Here is a 20,550-nt window from a genome sequence, read left to right as displayed (position 1 = left end):
GACTAAATCATTCAATTAATTTCAAATAAAACACATGCACTAAAAACGATTAACTGTAATAAGAACTTTGGACCATGCCATAGATGGATGGAGCTCTGTTTGGGACACTTGTTCAGCCTCAGTATACAAAAAAGCCTCTCTAAACACAAATATGTTAAACTAGAATGATGCAAACACAGAGAGCATTGCATTAAATGCGGGCTAACCCCTTAAAATCCCAGGCTTATTACATACTAAGGCTTATTATTCAGTAATTACAGATACGTCAGTGCAAACTGGCTGAGCTATTCTTAGGTTATAGAAGTATGTAATAAAACTTTGGGCCCTGGATGTGTATGGGGTAAAGATCTAGAAATAGTTTAGCCAAAAATCAAATTGAAACAGATACAACTGATCACCCTTGACATGTTTGGTGTCAAGATGGTCAAGATGGCTTGTACTACTGATTTTGGCTATGTAATTCACTTCTGTCTATTTTATAGAATAAATGCAGTGTCAGAAGTTATATTAGCAAGTATATTTGATATTAACACAGTTTTAAATAAGTGCCATGTAGTTAGAATTCATTCATTACACAAATATGTCATATATACATTGAGCATTCCTGTGGTGTCAATCCTGAGCCTAGCCACTGAGCTATAGGCTAATATATACAGCCAAGCCATGCATTTGAGTAATTCTTACCTCAGTCAAATGTAGCCAAACTGAGGTAAGATATCTAGAAAGCCACAAATCTCCAGTTACAACAGTTATAAAGCTGCTTTTCAATACTTTTTCCATCCTTAACATACATCATCAGAAGGGGGTTTTCCTTGTCTCATACCAGAAAATCCCACTTTAGAGACCACTACAGCACTGAGACATGTCGGTATGTTTACAACAGATGTATCAACCTTTACATTTTTTATTTTGGCTAGAGTCCCTTTAAAGACTGGTCACCCTGGGCCTACCAGAACCAAAAGGTAGTGATTTAAAGTAGCTTGGCTCATCTACAAAGCACAGCCATGACATCCAGGTCCTTTAATTTATATCTTAATTAAAAACAGTGCAACATTTAAGAAATAAAGTATTAGCTGCATTTGAAAATTCTGTAACACTTGAATATGAGAACATGTGCTTAACCATATGTGTCCCAGGCTGGGACCTGGGACGTATTTCAGTATATGTTAAAAAAAAAAAGGATGCTGCCTTTTCCTCTGCACATTCTTGAAGGGTGTGTGTCCCACTTGTACCATATAGTGAAAAACCCACTGCTTTTCAGATAAAACTATTTGACAGAGGTAAATATATGCAGCTGTGAAAGTTCTCCACACACACACACACACACACACACACACACACACACACATACCCTTCAAGATTAAAATCTTTACATCCAGCTGAGGTTCCTATTCATATGTGCACACCCCTACAGCACACATCAGAAATACATACATCTTGCAGCCTTATGCACACAGGAATACCTCTATTTCCTCTGCATCTGGATTTAGGACTTGTTAAAACAGACTGTGGCCTCGTATGTTCAGCATTCAGCTGGAAACCTGAAACTGGAATTTTAGAGACATCTACACATGTTCTGAGCCGGATTTTAATCTTTAGCTTTAATCTGTTGAAAACAAGTCTTATTGTTCAGTTATTAATCTAAAAGCAGTATTCTATAGTGAAGCATTTCATCAGTTTGACCAAATTCACCATTTTATATTGTTTTCATGTTTTTGTTCATCAATGTTTCCTCACTACAATATCTGGCATGCATTATGTAAATACATCAGACAACCACTGGGAATCCAGGCAGTGCAATTCAATCCTAACTGCTAGCTTTGCCACTAATATAAAGGCTAATGAATACAAACAAGCTAGCGTTAGTGTTATGCTTACCTTGGTCATTACCTTAGTCATTAATGTTTTTTCTTTATCACAGACACAATTCAACTGAATAATGTTTGCAGAGTGCAGCATAAGTGGATGTGGAAAATGAACCAAATGTGAGGTATCCACATAGCCTGGTAGCTACATTGCTAACTTTAGCTTTCAGCTTGTTGCTTTCATGTCATTTGGGTAACCCATTGTAATGATGACTGATAGACAATTACTACAGTTATATTCATAAGTTATAAGGTTAAAATAAGCAATAACATTAGCGATCTTGTTTTCTTCTGTATTTATTGGCCAGTGAACATAAAACCTTTAAACAGCCCAACTCAACAATGCTTTTTTTTTTTTTTCAACCCTTCCTCCCACCTTCAAGATACACCATCAGAAAGGGGTTTAATGCCTTTAAAGTGGGAAATCTTGTCAGTTTCACTGCTCCAGAAGGTGAATAGGGATGCAATAATAGTTAGGTGTAATCTGGCCCTTCAAGACTCATTATTCACTAACTATTACAGAATTACTGGTTATGTTGTGATGAGAGGAATTAAAGTGTGAGCCCACTTAAAGACGCTTATAGTTTAAGGAGTTAAAATATCTTAACTTTGCATTAGTTCCTATAACTGATAAAAAGCCATTTACATTAATACAACTGCAATGCTAGATGAGCAAGATCAGGTAAAGAGACTACTGGAACTATTAATTATATGACTAAAATAATATCTACAGTGCAGCCACAGTCGATTCCCAGTGTGTGAGAGTGCTCAGTGTGTGAGAGCAGTGTGTGTGGCTCTAGAGGACTTGCGTGCCCTGTTGCCTCAGCTATCTTTTGTTTTCATGGGTGATTAATTTGGCATGACTGGATTGTGTGACAGCTAACTCACTGGTTCAGGATGAATGCTGGCCAAAAGAGATTCATACAGAGACGCACCAGGGGGTCTGAATGGCCTCCACATGCAGCTCTCCTGTGTCAGCACTTCATATAGATCAGAAATCGATGACTATAGCTGACTAAATACAATCAAATGCAAAAGTAATGGAACTATGCAAAAGAATACACGTGCTTAAATTACATGTTTGGTTCATTTTCGAAGTGATTAAGCTACCGTATACACTACAAAGAACACATTTTAAAATGGCCTTTCTTCAAATTTTAGTGGCATAACTTTTGCACAGGCCATATTTCATGTTTTTTTTTTTCTCCCAATATATGAGATTTTGCAAATAAACAGTAATTGTGTACTAAAATGTGCAGATGTGTGTTTTCTGTGGTGGATGTATAACTTATTTAATCTTAGAAAATCATCAAAACACATCGTTTGACCAGTGGTGCCCATACAGTATTAATGGAAATGGAGATTTATTTGTATTTGGCAGAACAAAAAACAGAATCACGTCAATAAAGAACTTTCCCTCAGTTATTAAATTACATTTTGTGCTGAACTGTTGTACATAAATAATAATAATAATAATAATAATAATAATAATACACATTATCTAAGCTGCTTATCATTTTGAGTCATGGGGGTTGCTGGAGGCTATCCCAGCGGTCATTGGGTGGAAGGCCTTTCAGGGAAGGCCTTGCTTATTTCAGCAAGACAATGTCAAACCATATTCTTCACATAATGTATTACAATGGATGCTAAACTGACCTGCCTACAGTCCAGACCTGTCAGCCACTAAAAATATTTGGCAAGTTATGAAATGAAAAGTGCAATAAAGGAGACCCCAAACTGTTGAGCAGCTGAAATCCTATATCATGTGAAAAAGTTTACTTTTTCCACAGTTCCTAAACACTTACAAAGTGTTGTTAAAACAAGAGGTAACACAACACAGCGGTAAACATCCCCCTGTCCCAACTTTTTTGGAATGTGTTGCTGCCATCAATTTCAAAATGGGCATATATTCTTCAAAAAACAATAAAAAATGTTCAGTTTCAATATTTGTTATGTTGTCTTTATACTATTTTCAGTTAAATAGTTCATTAGATTTGCACATCATTGCATTCTATTTTTATTTACATTGCACCGTGTCCCAACCTTTTTGGAAACAGGGTTGTAGAATAGTAGAGTCAGATAGCTTCACATAGAATGAACATGAAAACAACAGTGCAACACAAAGACAATCCATGAAGCTACGATAAAAAGGAAACAGACTCAAAACACAGAACAGCACAAACAAAACAAACACAGAAATCCCTTTAGAACCATAAACAGGGCAAACAGCAGACAGTATCATTTACAGAGTGGGGAATAGGAAAAGGCCTTTCGTTTGTCTGAGAAGCTTCCCTAACTTCACTCCCATGGCAACTGCCCCTCAGGCAACTCTCTGGCTAATGTGGCTTTACTCACTTTACTCACAACAAAAAAAAAAGCCTCTGGGTTGTTTGACTGGCCGGAGTGGCTGTCTATCAATAATGCAATACTGCAGAACGGCAGCCTGCCATGCACACTTATTCAGTCACTCTGAATGTGCGCTTTGGCTCACCAGAAGCGTCTCTCTACAGCCATACGTGCACCTGAGTCAACCTTGAATGCAGCATCTGGACTGGTAAGGCTCTAAAATATGGGCGATGTAGATGAGAATAGACAACAGCTTAAACTGATTAACTTTTACAAGCACTTAATGCGCAAGTTTTCTACTTTGTTTTCTTCTTTTCTTTCCTTTGGTGTCAGGATTAATCCCAAACAATATGTGTGTAACTTTCCTTTGACTCATGGGAAAGTAAAAAGACATATTTCAGATTACTGGATTACATAGCAAGTGCAATATTTCACATTTATTACCAGTACAAAGTAAACAATGAATTTCTTCAATTAGCATCAGTGATTTATAGTTAGGGTGGATTCAGGTATTGTGATGCACAGCATTATAGGTAATGCACTGCATAGATGGGTCATGCATACCATAGTCTCTGACAGATAAAGCCACTCTTTTATTATATTTCCTAACAATATTACTCAATTTACAGCAATATTTATACAATTATATGAGTATATTACAATTATATAATTATAATAATGCATTCTTTTCATCATAACAGTTATCTTTCTCATATCTCAAGAAAGCAGTTGAGTATTTTTGATTGACATATGGAGCTCATCGGATCCACGCAGACGGCCACATACACACGGCCCAAGACCAGCAACTTCTTACCAGCCATTTCCACTACGGCATCCAGTTATAAGAATTTTCAACCGGCCCTGACCACCAACCAAAACGCCAACATGCCCTGGAGGACTAACACCTACTTCAGGACCGGAAGTGCTATTCCTTCTATCATGTCCACCTCCCAGAGGGACAACCTGGAGCTGGTCCGGGCCAAGACCATGTTCTATCCATCCAACAGAACAGCACTGAATACCCGCTATACGCCTGATGACTGGTTTAAATCCAACTACAATAACTACCGAGAATCAGAGTCATCTAGGAACAGTGCGGAGAGGCTGCGGAGGGACACGATCAGACTGATTCAGGATAGAGAGCAGCTGACCCGCAGGACACAGGAGAACACCAGTAGGAACCTCGGAGAGAGGCTCAGTGACATCAGCTTCTGGAGATCTGAGCTGCACCATGAGATTGACAGCATGGTGACAGAGATAGCAGCACTAACTGAGGTGAAAAGAAGACTGGAGAGAGCCCTTGCTGAGACAGAGGGGCCACTGCAGGTGAGAAGTGTGTGGGCATTTTTAAAAACAGTGCATGGGTGTCAGTTTGCTTATATGATGAAACATAGATTTCTGAAGTAGCGGTTCGCTCTGTAGTGCATGACATCCATATAATGGACTCTGGGTTTAAGCAGATTTCTCTATGGGAGAAATGAAAGGCATTTTCCAAATCACAACTGACTTGTCCCATGTGAACAAAATGGTTCCATACCAGATGTGTTTTGTCCCACAGGGATTCCCCAGAATGTCACTGGATCATCTGAATTACAACAAAACATAATTGGTTTTTGTTAAGCAGAAGATATGATAAAGATTTTTGAAAAGGCATTTTCCCATAGATAAATGGGAAAAACAACAAACATTTGGGTGTACTTTGCAACATTCAGCTTTATGTTCATCAAATGATAAAAAGAGTGAGTTTTGCTTAAATAATGATTTGACAGTTTTACTGAATTGCTAAAAGCACATATCGAAACTCTTTTGGCCCAAAGCTGCTTTAAACAAGGACATAAAATATGTGGACATGTTTTTGCCAACCAACAATGAACAATGAAGGCATTATTGCCAAGTAACAGCTAAATGTTCCTAAGCTTTTGATGGGCAGTTTGTGTGATCAGACTATAGGGGAGGGATCCGCATGTTTTCTATGTCCTATAATAGCAGCTGTATATGCATACACAATTATGCAGTACTGTGCAAAAGTCCTAAACACCAAAGCACATTATATAAAGCCATTTGTCTTACAAACAGCTGTGTTTTGCTAGTGAACCCACCACATGTCATTATAACAGATGCAAATAAACATAAACACAGCAAACAAGTAAATAAGTAACAAGATTTTTTTTTTCTCAATATTGTGAAAAACAAAAGTTCAATTCCAGATTTTTCCTGGACACCCCCAACCATCGCATAGATTTGTTAAATTCCATCAAACTAAATATTGGAGAACATCCACAAACAATACTAAGCTGCCATTAGGAGAAGCTTGGAAATGGTTAAACGGAAACATTGACATATGTATAGTGTTCATATTATTTGTATCCTTTGTAATATTAGTTTTTTTTTCTGAGCAAACAAATGCCTACCAACCAAATAACTTTTTAAAATAGAAAAAAAAAAAATTTCAGGTACTTAAAACTTTTGCATGGCGCTGTACCCAAGCATGTCACTTTTTTCATTAGTCACTAGGGATCTGTTGCTGGGTAACTGTGAAAATAAATGACACAGGAAGTGTCCAGGTGGTCATTCTTCAATGTCCCTATGTCACAGTGATCTGGGTAAAGCTCCAGTAGCAAGACTGGGTCAGTGGAGGAGGATCAGTTTACACTGCTTTCTTACAAATGTCTAGGTAACAGACACCTACAGAGCGTAAGGCATAGTGTCTTTAATGTGGATCAAACCAGCACAGCCTGGTATTCATGTCCAGTCCTTATGACAGATAGAGAAATAAACAAATAAATAAATACATAAATAAATAAATATAGTCACTGTTTTGCCTGCCCAAAAACAATTAAGGTTTGAAAATGGAGATTCAGGAGTACTATAGCAATTAATGACCTTGAAGCCATGTGACCATTTGACAGTGCAATGCCCTTCCTTAAACTGTGTAAATTGGCTTAAACTGTGGAAATGGGCTTCAGTGCATAACTTTTCCTTTGCAGATTTCTCAGGAATGCTTGTTCCACCGAGAGAAGAGGATGTCCATTGACCTTGTTCATGATGATGTGGAAAAAGATCTGATCAAGGTAGAGTCTTGCACGCAAAGCATTTAACCTTAATCCACTAAAATCCCAGGTAAATTACGGCATTTTTAGATTATCAAACAGTTACATGGGAAACAATGCAAACTGATTGAGCTATTCTTAAGATATGAACATAGGATGTATAACAGCAGTTTGGACCTGCTGGCCATTTAAGGGTTTAAAACAAACATAGTCAGTGAGTGGTGATTGACCATTAAATTGATCAGGCTTACTAGTGAGGCTAATAAAGCTAGCCAATAATAAAAGCTCATAGCCACTCTTTCGCATTGTGACTGCATACCTAACCAATTGAATTGTTGCTTATGGTTGTTGCTAAACAGTGGTTTCTGACACTACATGGCATGTTATTATCTATAACAATGAACAAAAGCATATGACTTGTCTAATTATCTTGTCCTTTTATTATAGATAATAGAACATCATACCAAGTCTATTTGATCATTGTAATTAATCATTAGGCTCATAAATCAAATGCAAAACCAAAAAAGCAAACTTCAGACAACAAACATGTCTTGACTGAACAATTAATGGGTAAAAATGTGTAAATTAGATTTTTGTTCGAACCATTGCTTTAACATCATTGTTATACCGACAGCAGCCCTTAATCTGTATTATGTTTTATTTATTCATCTTTTCTTAGGAAGTGGAGGTGATCAAGTCGTGTCAGGAGAGAATGAGGAGGAATTTGGACAAAGCCATTGCACAGCTAGCGTGAGTTTCAACTAAGCATTTTACAGCCAGTCTTTAATCTTCCCCTGAAAACACACAAACAAGTGAGGGAAGAGAACACAGTGATTGCTATGTGTGCGTGTTTGTGTGTGTGCATATGTATGTGAACCCCTGTGTTTTCTTAGGTCAAATCGAGCATCCCAGCATGAACTGGAAAGAGATTTGAATGACAAGGTCACAGCCCAGCGCATTGACGACAGGTGTCACCAGCTGAGGAACACCTCGGACGGCATCAGCTACTACAGAGGCATCGAGCGCCTTGACCCATTGTGAGTTTCACAACCATTAACTGTGTTCACATGGCAGGAGTATTGCTTTCAAGCAGAAAATAATGAATGATAAATAAATAAATTGCATTTTATGTTGAGATAACAAAGTCCATACAAGAACTTTAATATGCTTGACTAAATATAAATGTGTGGCATAATTAAGTTCACACACACACACACACACACACACACACACACATCATCCAAACCGCTTATCCTTCTGGGTCGCGGTGGGGTGCTGGAGCCCATCCCAGCTGTCACTAGGCAGAAGACAGGACACACCCTGGACAGGTCGCCAGTCCATCGCAGATAATTAAGTTCATTCAATAGTTTATTTATTTAATTTTAACAATTCTGTTTTCATATCTGTCATAAACATGATGTTCCATTATATTATTCTACAGTTTAAACTATTTTTGACCTTATTAAAAGTGGAACAAAAAATGTCCATCAATGTTCTATAAGCCTTGAAAAATGGTCAATTTGTGATTATTAAGAACACTAAAACTGCAAAATCAATAAAAACAAAAAAGCTTTATTCCTGCTCTAGAACATATTTAACATACTTTATCAAGATACTGTTTTTTTAATTTTAAGAAAAATGTAAATTTCTTACTGTTGCCCTGAGGCAACATAATGTAATTATGCTCCTTCTTGACAGACAGGAGACATTTGCGCCTTGAACTATTACGAGATACATTATGACGTTTGTAAGGTTCATTTCATAAACTCAGTGACCAATTTACAGCAGATGGCCATGGTTCTGGAGGGCTTTAGTCCAACACGGTTTGGTGATATTCCTACCCAAACACAGCTGATTCAACTCAGTGGTAGTTACCAGGTTCAGTAGTTGTGTTTGAGCAGGGAAAGCACCAAACTGTGGAGCAAAAACATTTGTCCCATTGATCCTTTTTAAGTTGTTAAAGCATTGAAAAATGGGTGAACAGGTCTTCAAAGATACTTACCTATAGCTGCTGACTGGTGAATTACCCGGTTCCCACCCTGTGTGGGTGACATAATGAGCACAGTGGTCAGCGTGTAAATAAAGTCAGTTTACCCTCTTCAGGAGGCTTACATTTGCACTGCAGGACAGGAACATCACTTTTATAATGGAAACCCACACAGGAGACAGACGTCTAGTGGGCTATTGATTACTAGGTCTAAATCTCATAAGCATTTGGTTATTTTGTGCTCCCTAGTCTGAATAACATAATCATAATATTACATTGTTTGTTAAGATTTTCCAATACTATTAAGTTGATTCCTTATACGGATTATTATTCAATAACTACATGGGCAACAATGCAAACTGATTGGTTTATTATTAAGTTATAGACAGGGGTTAATACAAGAGGTATTTAACATTTAAGAGGCGGAGGAGGCCTTCTGCTCTCATGGGTGGCAACAATGTAGAAACAAAATCTCTCAATGTGTTACTGTATGGAGTTTCCAGCCTTGATATGTTGGAAAGGTGGTTAAAGCTAGTTTTCAGTATATCTAGCTAGCTAGACCCAAGGGTGCCTTTTTTATATGCATTTAGCAGTGATTGGTTGGTAAAATCTTAACTACATAATCATGCACAAGTTGGCTATCAAATATAATACAAATCCATTCAGATGAGATACCAATATTCTACATTACATTTTTCTTGCATTCTTTAAGACTGATATTTATATAAATTATTTCTGTTCTGATTGGTTGCTTTGTTTTGTGCCTCATTCAAAAAGCAATCTAGGCTCCTTATGTGTAGTGATGTCGCCTCAGAGCAAGAAGGGCCTAGGTTCAATTCCCCAGCCGAGCGACTAGGGTCCTTGCTGTGTGCACGTTCTCCCTGTGTCTGCGTGGGTTTTCCCACACTCCAAAGACATGCTGTCAGGCAAATTAGAGATGCTAAATTGCCCCTAGGTGTGAATGTGTATGTCTGTGTGTCTGCCCTTTGATGGACTGGTGGCCTGTCCAGGATGTTTCCTGCCTTCTGCCCAAGGAGAGCTGGGATAAGTTCCAGCAACCCCCACCCCTTCCCACCTCGACCCAGGAGGATAAGTAGCTTAGATAATGTGTGTGTGTGTGACATCAGAAAAACAATACATTTAAAATGGGCTAATTCTGTTATTTAGATTAGACCATATATGGGCTGGTTAGACTGAGGGGTGAACAGTAGTTTAAAAATATGTTTACATACTATATCGGGCGCTTTTATTTAAACAAGAGTGAGGAAATTCAGTTTTCTGTAATATGAGCACTTTAAAGGTCAAAGAACCAGTTGACACAGGAAATTGAAACACCATGAAATAGCAGAAAGGATTGAAAAAGTACCTGAAATGCCTGTGAAAATCTTCAGACCATGGCTTAAATGTTCACAGAGCAGTATATGGGGAGGGTATGGTGTGTAGAGTTTGTCTGTCAGTGAGGTTTGTCACACTGAATCACCTTTATCATAAACCAAAGGTGCTGGACCAATTAAACCCCTGAAGATTGGATGCCAGTTAAGAGGTTAAATCAGTCTAATATGCTGTTAAATGCTTAATTGTGTCTGACAGACAGATTTTCTCTCTTTAACTCTCATTAAAGCCTGAGTTTACCAGATTCCTGGTCAAAATTCACGGACGATAACATCCTGCACTCTCAGAGTGAGCGTGCTGCATCCCACAAACTCCGAGATGAGATCGAGGTGCTGCTCAACACCACTTCCAATGAGATGTGGAACCAGTTCAACACCGTCAACGTAGCGTTCACCAACCGCATTTCTGAAATGGCGGAAACCAAGAACAGCCTGCAGACTCATTTGGCCAAGGTGAGGTACACAGTGCTCATATCACATCTCATGTCCCTGTTTGACCTTGACTAAACATGAAAACGATTATAAAAGTCCTTTAAAACCACTGTGCGCTTGACAGCCTACAACCACAGCTTTCATTCTGAAGTGCAGTCTTTTTTGAAATCAGTCATGTAGCCATCTGTTCGTGTCGGATCATTTCTTTGCATGCTTTGTGGTTAAATCCAACATAATTTGTGAAATTCTCTGGCTGTTGTTATTCATTCTCAGAGGCAAAACTTTAATCCAAATAGATCATTTGAATTATGGTAACAACAACCAGCTGCCCTTGGATATGTGGCCATATTTCCATTGAAGTTTCATTGACATTTCCTGTAACAAATAAGGAAATGGGGTTCTTTCCACAACTTGAGATATCAAGATAATGATGGCTGACCAACAAACCCTTGGAATGCATATTCATCTGGATTTCTCAATTCTACAAAACATACAACCTCAAGATTCCCCCACCATCTTTCATGATTGGATCAGTGTGTGTGCTAAATTCAGATGCCGCTGCTGTAATTGCATTATAGGGACAGGCATTCAAACTGAGTTTTCTGTTAAATACTGCTAAAGAGGACCTGGAAGGATGAACTTGTTGCACCATGCATGTGTGATAACACACACTACGCTATTGTGCAGAGGTTTAACTGAAGGCCATAGTGAGGCTCTCATGCTGTCCGGATGGCTTAAGCCATTGACAGCTCTTATCAGAGGCACAAGGTAACCAATAAAGCGCCGTCACCTGGGCTGTGAGCTACGGTGACTGGACAAATGTGAATACATCAAATGTGCAAAAGGGAAAAAGAGCAGATTGGAGGTAAATTAAAAGTAATGTGACCATGAAAAAATGGTATTTTAGTGAGAGTGAAAATATCCTGAAGGTAAATCTAAATGTTCCTCTTCATGGGAGATTTTCTTACTTGACTCTTTGCACATATTCAGCTTGTTTCTAGACATGTTACTTTTTTCAAGTAATTTGAGTGAAATTGTCTTTCCTTTAGTCAATAACTGTGTTTCATTCAAGCACATTTATTTGAATTTGCATTGAGGTAGAGCGATCATTTCAGCATTTTAATACGATTTGCAATATGTTTAGGCTGAAGGTATTATACATAAGCCAGAGGTGAATAAGTCTAAATCTCAAGTCTCTTGTGTGTGATTCTAAGTTGAGTCTCAAGTCTTTAGTCTACAAAGACTAAAGTAAAGTTAGTAAACAAAGACTAAAAACTGGTCAGTTTGACATAGCTTCAAATAACAAGTCTTTTAAAGAAAAACTTTCAGTCTGAAGGACAGAACTGAAGCACTTCACACCGTAAACGCAGTGTTTAAAGCAAAACATCTTGAAACAGCTGGTCTGTTGGCTGTTTGTATAGCAAGTGTGCTAGCTAGCATAATAATCTAGCTATTTTTTTATTTTTAAAGAAATGTGATCTGTAACTTAGCTTACAACTTCAGCTAAATTAGTGATCGCTAATTAGCATGTTTTTATCCAGACTACTTGCTAGTCACACTGTTTCAAGTTGTTTTTCTTCTTTATACTGCATTTACTACATGTTGCACTTCATTCTGTCCATCAGCATGAAGGTCTTTTATAATGAAATGCTCATTATTTGAAGCTGTATTGAACCTGACATTGCGGGGGGCTGTGGGAGAACAGCATTACAGTAATGGCCATGCATGACCTAAACAAAACTGACTGACAAAGTCATAAATGTAAGGTTGGAAACTAAAGTTTAACCACATTAAGGTTGGCAGCCCTAACTTAATCAGTTTGATTTGTATGTTTTTTCTTTAGGTTTTTTTTTTTTGGTCTTGAGTCTGAGCTGAGTCAGTTAAAGGGTAAGATAAGTTGTGAGCTGGGGTGATTTGAAATCAGGTTTGAGAGCAACTTGAGTCTGAATTGCTAATACAAGACCCATTTGGCATAAACCAAATTTGGGTAATTAAAAGTATTGGTGGTACTTATGCAACCCCAACTGATATCAATCTAATTTAGACATGGCTTTTAATCTTTTGTTAAATTATATCTTCTTTCATCTACTACAAAACATCAAATGAGATTTCCTTTTTTTCTGAGCAGCATGAATAGCAGAACTATAATAGCTGGACATCTCTAAATACACTTCTGTCTCTCTCAGACCCTTCAGGAGATCTTCCAGACTGAGATGCTCATTGAGGCCCTGAAAAAGGCCATTCGGGATAAGGAGAGCCCTTTAAAGGTGGCACAGACCCGTCTGGAGGAGAGAACCCGCAGACCCAACGTAGAGCTCTGCAGAGACAATCCACATCACAGGTGAAGCCCTGTAGACCCCATATTGCAGATTGTCTTGCACAACTGTTTTCAGGAAAATCAAAAAGAGGATCCATTTTTTTGAAGTGTAACATTTGCTTGTCACAAAAACTGGTACAATTGTTTTCTTTTTGGGCTTCATCTTGAACTCTATCTCTTTCTTTCTCTCTATCTCTCTTTATCTCTCTCTCTTTATCTCTCTCTCTCTGTCTCTCAGGTTGGTGATTGAGGTGAGGGAGATTGAGGACACCATTCACAAGCTGAGGGAGAGGCTGATGGAGGCTGAAAACACTCTGCAGAACCTGGTGAAGACAAAAGTGGCTCTGGAGCATGACATCTCAGTCAAGGCCAACTCCCTGTTCCTGGATCAGGAGAAATGCATGAGCATGAGGAAAAGCTTCCCCAGCACCCCACGCCTGGTGGGCTATACTTAAAGCATGCTTTTCCCCTTACTCTAATCTGGGTCCAAATTTCCCATTTAAATAAATATTAAAGTCCATGTAAAGCAGAAATTAATATGTTATGTTAATGTGTTCTGAGTTTGTCACACCACAGAAAAAAGCGTCATTAACCACTGAGCCAAACGAGTGATGCTCTGAAATTCTGGGGGTGTGTCCACTGAAGGTGTTAAAACCACGGCCAATCAGAACGGGGGCATCCTCTCTTCAGCATGGTGTTCACCAGAATGCTGCATCGTTTAAGGTGGAACGGGAAAATCCGAACAAGAAGCTGAAGAATAGGAACCAGATTTCAGCTCCACACAAACATACAGAATTTGCTTTGTCTAGCAGTTTTATTACCAATACAGCCAAATGTCTGAGCCACCAGATGCAGAATTCAAGGTTGTCTTTCTCCCATTTATGCAAGTTAGAAATAGGTATTACTAAAGTAAAGTTAGGCTGGGAGAAGCACTGTTGCTAATGCGCTCCAGTTTTTATAACATTATAGTGTTAGGGGAGGGGTCATGCTCCAGTGCATTATTCAGTGGCTCCAGTGTGTCCTTGAGCCATGATTTCCTGACCCTGACCATAAAAAAACAGTTTAACGGTCTAACTCCACATTTCAGAATTACATAGTCCACAATCTTTTCATGTGTTTTCAGCAATTATTTTCTAACATGTATAAAGTGTTTAGAAACAAATCTCAGAATTCACTTTACATGGACTTTAATATGTGGAAACTTCACCAAAAAGAATGGATGTAACAAATGGTGTTTGAAAACAAGCATAGTTATTTAGCTCTACTAGCATTTGAATAAAGTGATCCTGTAAGAGAAAATATAAGGCAGTTGCATCTGATTTCACCTGCAAAGAAACATTTACAGAAGCAGTTGACTGTGTAGAGAGATTACCCAGTGACACTTGGAATTTTGGCGGAATTTGTTGAAATTCTCCTTTAATAAAGCTTAGTATTAGCTTTACAAAGTTAGTGTTAAGCTTCATTAAAGGGGAATTTCACCCAAATTCAAAATATCTGCATAATTCTAAATCTTTAAAATTTAAACAAAGTCGTTCAGAGTGGTTAGATGGTCTAATGAAACGTACCTCAGAATTGTTCACAGTGGTGGTGATGGGATGAGACGTCTGAAGAGTTGAGTGTCTCATAAAGCTCCATCACAGAAGGCTATTACATTATATTGTTATGAATACACTGCCTGATTCCTGAGGCATTGTTTTGAGATAGTTTCGAGAGCAGATTATTGACAAAAACAAATAAAAAAAGTCATTCATGGTGGAGAGGTAGAGCATTCTAAGGCCAAATAGTCCCCAGTTATTTGTTCAGATTTCTCACTATTTTAAATTAATAACATTACATATAAAAACTCAATGATTCCTTTGACATCAAACAACTCTGGTGATTTGTTTTTACCTCCCAATAATTTAATTATGCAAAAACTGTGGAATTACTCTTTAAGCATTTGCTTATGAAGCAACCCCTTAAACTCTAGGTTTGATATTTATTTATTTATTTTAAGGCTCTTGATAATAACTATAAATTACTCAGTAAATGCTATGAAACTAATTCATAAGTTAAAGTTTAAATGGGTGAATTGTACACATCATCACGAGACTGGAATTTGTCAGAACAATTGATTTACCTAAATTAAGGGTAACACTGTAGTGTGTATGTGGCAACTATATGACTGTAAGATGTCTTCCTTTTGCCTAATTACTTGGCTCCCGACTTCTTTATAAACAAGACATCCATAATATCTACTACTGGTCTTGTGTTGGTTTTTCAGTTGTAATGGGCTTTATAAAAGAGGCTATACTTCAGTATGTATACATCATCCCTCAAACATGTGGTCAAGTTTTTTTGAAGGTTCTTTGTGATCTTTGTTCTTTCTACTGCACACCATTTAGCAAAAACCATCCTGTCCTCAGTGTCACACTGTTTTTCTCTGTACAGACTGAAAAAGAGCAGCACTGCTTTTCAGGACCCTCTGAAGTTCAAACACCCACCAGAGAAACAGATGTGCAGACAGTCAGGCAGACACATGTGTTTGAGTAGAAACTGAGTGCAATCTAAACCACATGTCAGCATTCAAACACCCACTACTGACTTTACACATACTGTAAAAGTTTTGGATTACACAAAAGGTAGCTGACAGATAAGCAATATCTTCCTTTGGTCAAAGGCTTTCAGTTGATACAAATTGTTCATAGTCATCTAGTTCTTGGTCAATAACCTTTAACACTGTAAAAACAGCCTCTGAGTTACACCCAAAACCACACACCTCTTACTTAGACTGCTACGATCTTCATTATCCTGGCCCAACAGAATGAAAGATGCCCTCTCTCAACTATGGCTCATGGTCATTCATGAATTCTTAAAGTCTTTCCAATGGAATTTGGTGTTTTGATCTTGAATACAGAGCACCTAGAAGTGCCAAGAAGTTCAGCGTTACCCACAGTAACCAGACAGACTATTGATTGAGCCCAGAGCTTCCCTGCAATGACCTTTGAATTAAAGCTGGAATGTCAAGTCTTGCTCGAGACAAATAAGACTCATTGTTTGACTGGAGCTTGACATGAAAGTGAGACTCTGCCTGCTTTTCACCCTTTATACTCTAAAGTAAACGGGATTGGCTTTGGCCTCAGAGCACTGAGGGATTTACGACATTAAGAACAGATGGACAATGATGACAGTCAAAAAGCATGATAACACTTTATTTCGATACTCCACCATAGCTGCTTCATAGCTGTACACCTTTTAATTGACATTTAACTACATATTTATTTAGTTCAACCTTCCTTTTCACTGGCCCTAAACCTGCTATAACTCTAAACTTACTGTCTACTCAAAATGTAAACTTAACCGAATTTCACTTTATCTTGACCTCAACTGAACAGCTAAACGTAACCCTAATCCAGGGTTAGGTCAGCAACCCAAATGTTAAGAAGAGCCATTTTGTCACTTCAACAAAAATCAAACCACCTTGAGAGCCACAACATTTTATGTCCAATTTAACATCTCGGCAGAAAATATGTCTCAGTATGTGCTAATGTTTTAGTATAGGCTATAAAATAAAGCAGCTGTACTTTGCTTTGCTTTAAGCTTTAGCTGCTTTTCTTGCATCTCCGGCAGGAAACTTTTCCACAAAAGTGGAATAGTTTATTGTAAAATATATCTCGACATTCAACTTATTACGAGGCTGAGGTCAGCTTCTCATTCCCCAGCTTCTTGTTTGAATTTACCTGTTCCACCTTAAATGGTGCCCAAGGTGCCAGAATGTAACTGCTGCACCACTTGAGGTGGAACAGGAAAAATCAAACAAGAAGCTGACTTCGCAGCTTTTTATTGTTTGAGAGTTTTTCATTGCATATTAAACATATCAGGAAACCAAACGGAATGCTTATAAATGCAAATGACTCCATTCATCTCCAAATTATCCATGTTTGTTTTAAATCTTTCTCTTTGCTGTTTTGTTAGCTACTAGCTAGGCAAGATTTTCGTCTGAGTTGCTGTGGTGACCAGCAGTTTATGTGCCAACCTTCTGTGAATTAGCAGTTAACTCCTACATTAACTCCAGTATTTAAGACCACTGATTGTTAAAACTGTTAGAACGGTCAGCAGAGCTTTATTGAATTATTTTATTTTTCCCTAAAAATATAATTCTGCTGTGGCAACAACAGGGCAGTAAAAGAACTCAGGAGTCACATGGTGCTGACCCCTGCCCTAATCAATGACAACTGAGCTTCACCAGATAGTATAACAATTTGAAACTCTGTAGGCCAGCCATTAAAATAACAGTCAAAGGCAGAGTTCAGCAGAATTTGGTTAGTTTGTAAGTTCACTGTTTGGGTCACTCAGTGTCATTTTCACATTTACTCTGTGACTCTCATTGCTACCACAAAGGAAACCTTGCAGTCAAAACATTATAATGAGATCCCAGCTGTGGACTGAGATCCTGTACCCAGCTGTGTGTGGGTACAGGATCTCCATATCTCTCTAAAGGCACTTTTACACCTATATTTTATGGTGCAGATCCACACTTTTTCTTTAGATTGGTCCTTTTTTGACAACAGGTATTTGAGTCTGCACCAAACAAAGGAACAATAGTAAAGCAAAAATCACAGGTCTTGGTCCACATCCAAGTGGACCCTGGTTCAGTTTGCTGTTGGTGGAATGTATTTTTACAATGGTCTGCACCAAATGAAGGACTTCAACATCATAGCATGGTTTTCTCTTCGCAGCGCGTCAGCACCGTACTGTCAGCATAATCTGTCTGTTTTAGCGTCTGCTCCTATCATTCTTTCAGCATGAGCTGATGCTAAGAACAGCAAAATAATAGTGAAGATATGCTTGTGGGTTTGGTACATTAATTGTGGAACATATCTTTGCCAAGCATAAGCAGCCTGATTGGTTACAATATAAAAATAAAGAAACACACGTCAGGTAAGGTTTATTCTTATTGCTGTAATTGTGGTACACTTAGACTTTAAAGATTTATTTTTTAGAGTGACAGAGCCCTGGTATCCTTGCAGAATTTTGAACCAATACACAAACAACCAAGTACATGTACAGTTTGGTGCTTTTGTCGTCACAAAACCGCAAAGTCTACTGAGAACAAACTCAGTGGGAAAAAGCCTTGATTTCAGACATACAGGATTTCACCCTTTGTCTTATTGTATCTGTCAAGCAAAATCCTTTACTGTTACCATGACACAACAAAAAATCCATATGTTAATTAGTAGCATCAACTAGCAACATAAACTTAAACCACTGCAGAGAAAACTATAATTGCTCAGTCAAAAATCAAATGTACACAATTTTACCCTCAAGACAAATACAACAGATCAGATAAGACTGGTTTTGTTTGGGGTCTAAAGTGTGCTTCTTTAGTTCTTCACTGGAGCTACAAGGCTACTGTAGCTAACAAGTAATTAAAGACACCTGTTAGCATCTTGTAAACTGCATGCCTAAATCCCCATGCACTTGACTCAAACCATGTGGACTTATTGAGTAATCTCAACCAGACTTCTTATATGGTTTCTGACCCTGTACGACATACAAAAGGACGAAAGTTCAGAAAACATTCAGGCTACTACTTTTTGCCATAATAGTTGGAAATCACATAACTATATACTACAAGTATGAATTTTGAATGCTAACAGTTGGCTTTAAGCTTTCACTACTGGTTAACTACATTATCCTTGTAGCTCTAATGCAAAACTAAAGAAACAATCTTTGGATACCGATCATGTCTCTAACCCATTACATTTAGTACAGGAAAAATGATGTACATTTTTGGCCAAATCATTGCTTTAATGCCTTTAATAACACCAAAGGACGCATTGTTCTTGTAGATTAGTGTAGAAGAAGAAGACCATGACCCACAGCAGAGATGAAGTAGAAATAACATGGAAGTCTCCATCATTTCTTTGTCCATTTTTAGTCTTCAGCATCTGCCCTTTTCTATCTGCTATCTCTGTATTCCAGTGCAAATTCCAAGCTCCACTGTTTCAAAGACTGCAACTTCTGCAGTGTCCCTGGAATCGTAGCTCTTTCAAAGTCTCTCATCACGTCATTATTTGACATGGTGAAAGACACACAGCAGGACCCCCACCCCCCACATTACCATGGCTGATCATTGCCCTGTGCTTTCTGCGGGGATGTGCATGCATGTCTCTTTCCCCAGCAAAACATATGATGCAGTGGATACAAATAGCTGGCCTTCGCCCTCTCCTCTCAACCCTGCGCTCTGAGGAATCCTCTCTGGAATCCTCACTGCAGTCTTTGCATATCCACAGTTTATTTATATCAGAGCTACAGCCAACTCATTTGAGTTTGTGTCTCACTTCAGACGGAGCTAGAGATATAGACAACAGAGATACATGTTGGATGTCAAACAAATCTCAGTTCCAACATGAAAGGCTAATCAAAACAGAAATTAGTAAAATCACCTTTTAACAATACTCAATGATCATCTAGGGACTGTCAACACAAACTGATCCAGTTTTAAAAATTTAATAATTTGCCATTTTTGGCAGGTCAGTCTAGCACCCACACTCTCTAATTATGCAGCCAGGCTGTTGTAGCACATGCAGAATGTGGCTTGGTGTTGTCATGTTAAAATAAACATGAACACCACTAAAACAGACATCTGAAAGGCCTCATATGATGCTCCAAAATGTGTATATATCTTTTAGTGTTAATTGTGCCTTTACAGATGTACAAGTTACTTTTGCCATGGACACTAATACACCAAACACAAAAGATTGTGCCTTTTGAACTTTATTCTGATAAAAATCTAGATGGTTCCTTTGTTCTTTGGCCCGAAGAACACAATGTCCATTAGTACCATAAACAATCTGAAAGGTTGACTCATCAGACCACAGTACACATTCCCACTGGGCATCAATCATCAGTCATTCATGCATTTCAGATGAGCTTGAGCCCAGAAAAGTCCGCTGTGTATGGCTTCTGTTGTGCCTAGTACAGTCTTAATTTGCATTTATGGATGAGCAACAAGCGATGTTTTTTAACAACAGTTTATGAAAGTATTCCTGAGCCCATGTGATGAAATCCATCACAGAAGGATGCCAGGTTTTAATGCAGCGCAAAGTCATGGGCATTCAGTTGTAGTTTTCTGCCATTGCCCTTCACACACAGAGACCTCTCTGGCTTTCCTGAAAAG

General features: G+C 38.3%; 1 protein-coding gene across 7 annotated transcripts in view; it reads left to right on the top strand.

Annotated features, from left to right (window-relative positions):
• tekt3 (tektin 3) overlaps positions 1-14,250 on the top strand; it is a 37,943-nt gene extending 23,693 nt beyond the window's left edge. For 4 of the 7 annotated variants that reach the window (XM_036572023.1, XM_036572026.1, XM_036572027.1 and 1 more), the window contains 7 exons: positions 4,934-5,537; positions 7,199-7,282; positions 7,941-8,011; positions 8,155-8,298; positions 10,870-11,092; positions 13,258-13,412; positions 13,627-14,250. In XM_036572023.1, the coding sequence (XP_036427916.1) occupies positions 4,962-5,537; positions 7,199-7,282; positions 7,941-8,011; positions 8,155-8,298; positions 10,870-11,092; positions 13,258-13,412; positions 13,627-13,843 (1,470 nt within the window). In that variant the 5' untranslated portion in view covers positions 4,934-4,961 and the 3' untranslated portion in view covers positions 13,844-14,250. Of the gene's footprint in view, positions 1-4,071; positions 4,420-4,912; positions 5,538-7,198; positions 7,283-7,940; positions 8,012-8,154; positions 8,299-10,869; positions 11,093-13,257; positions 13,413-13,626 lie in introns of those variants that run through there. The other 3 variants (XM_036572024.1, XM_036572021.1, XM_036572022.1) reach the window with 3 other exon arrangements.
• The last annotated feature ends 6,300 nt before the right edge of the window (positions 14,251-20,550 follow it).

Source organism: Colossoma macropomum, unplaced genomic scaffold (genome assembly GCF_904425465.1).
Source record: "Colossoma macropomum unplaced genomic scaffold, Colossoma_macropomum, whole genome shotgun sequence".
NCBI classification, from domain to species: domain Eukaryota; kingdom Metazoa; phylum Chordata; class Actinopteri; order Characiformes; family Serrasalmidae; genus Colossoma; species Colossoma macropomum.
Note: the sequence above shows the minus strand (reverse complement) of the source record. Positions and strands in the feature narration are given on the sequence as shown.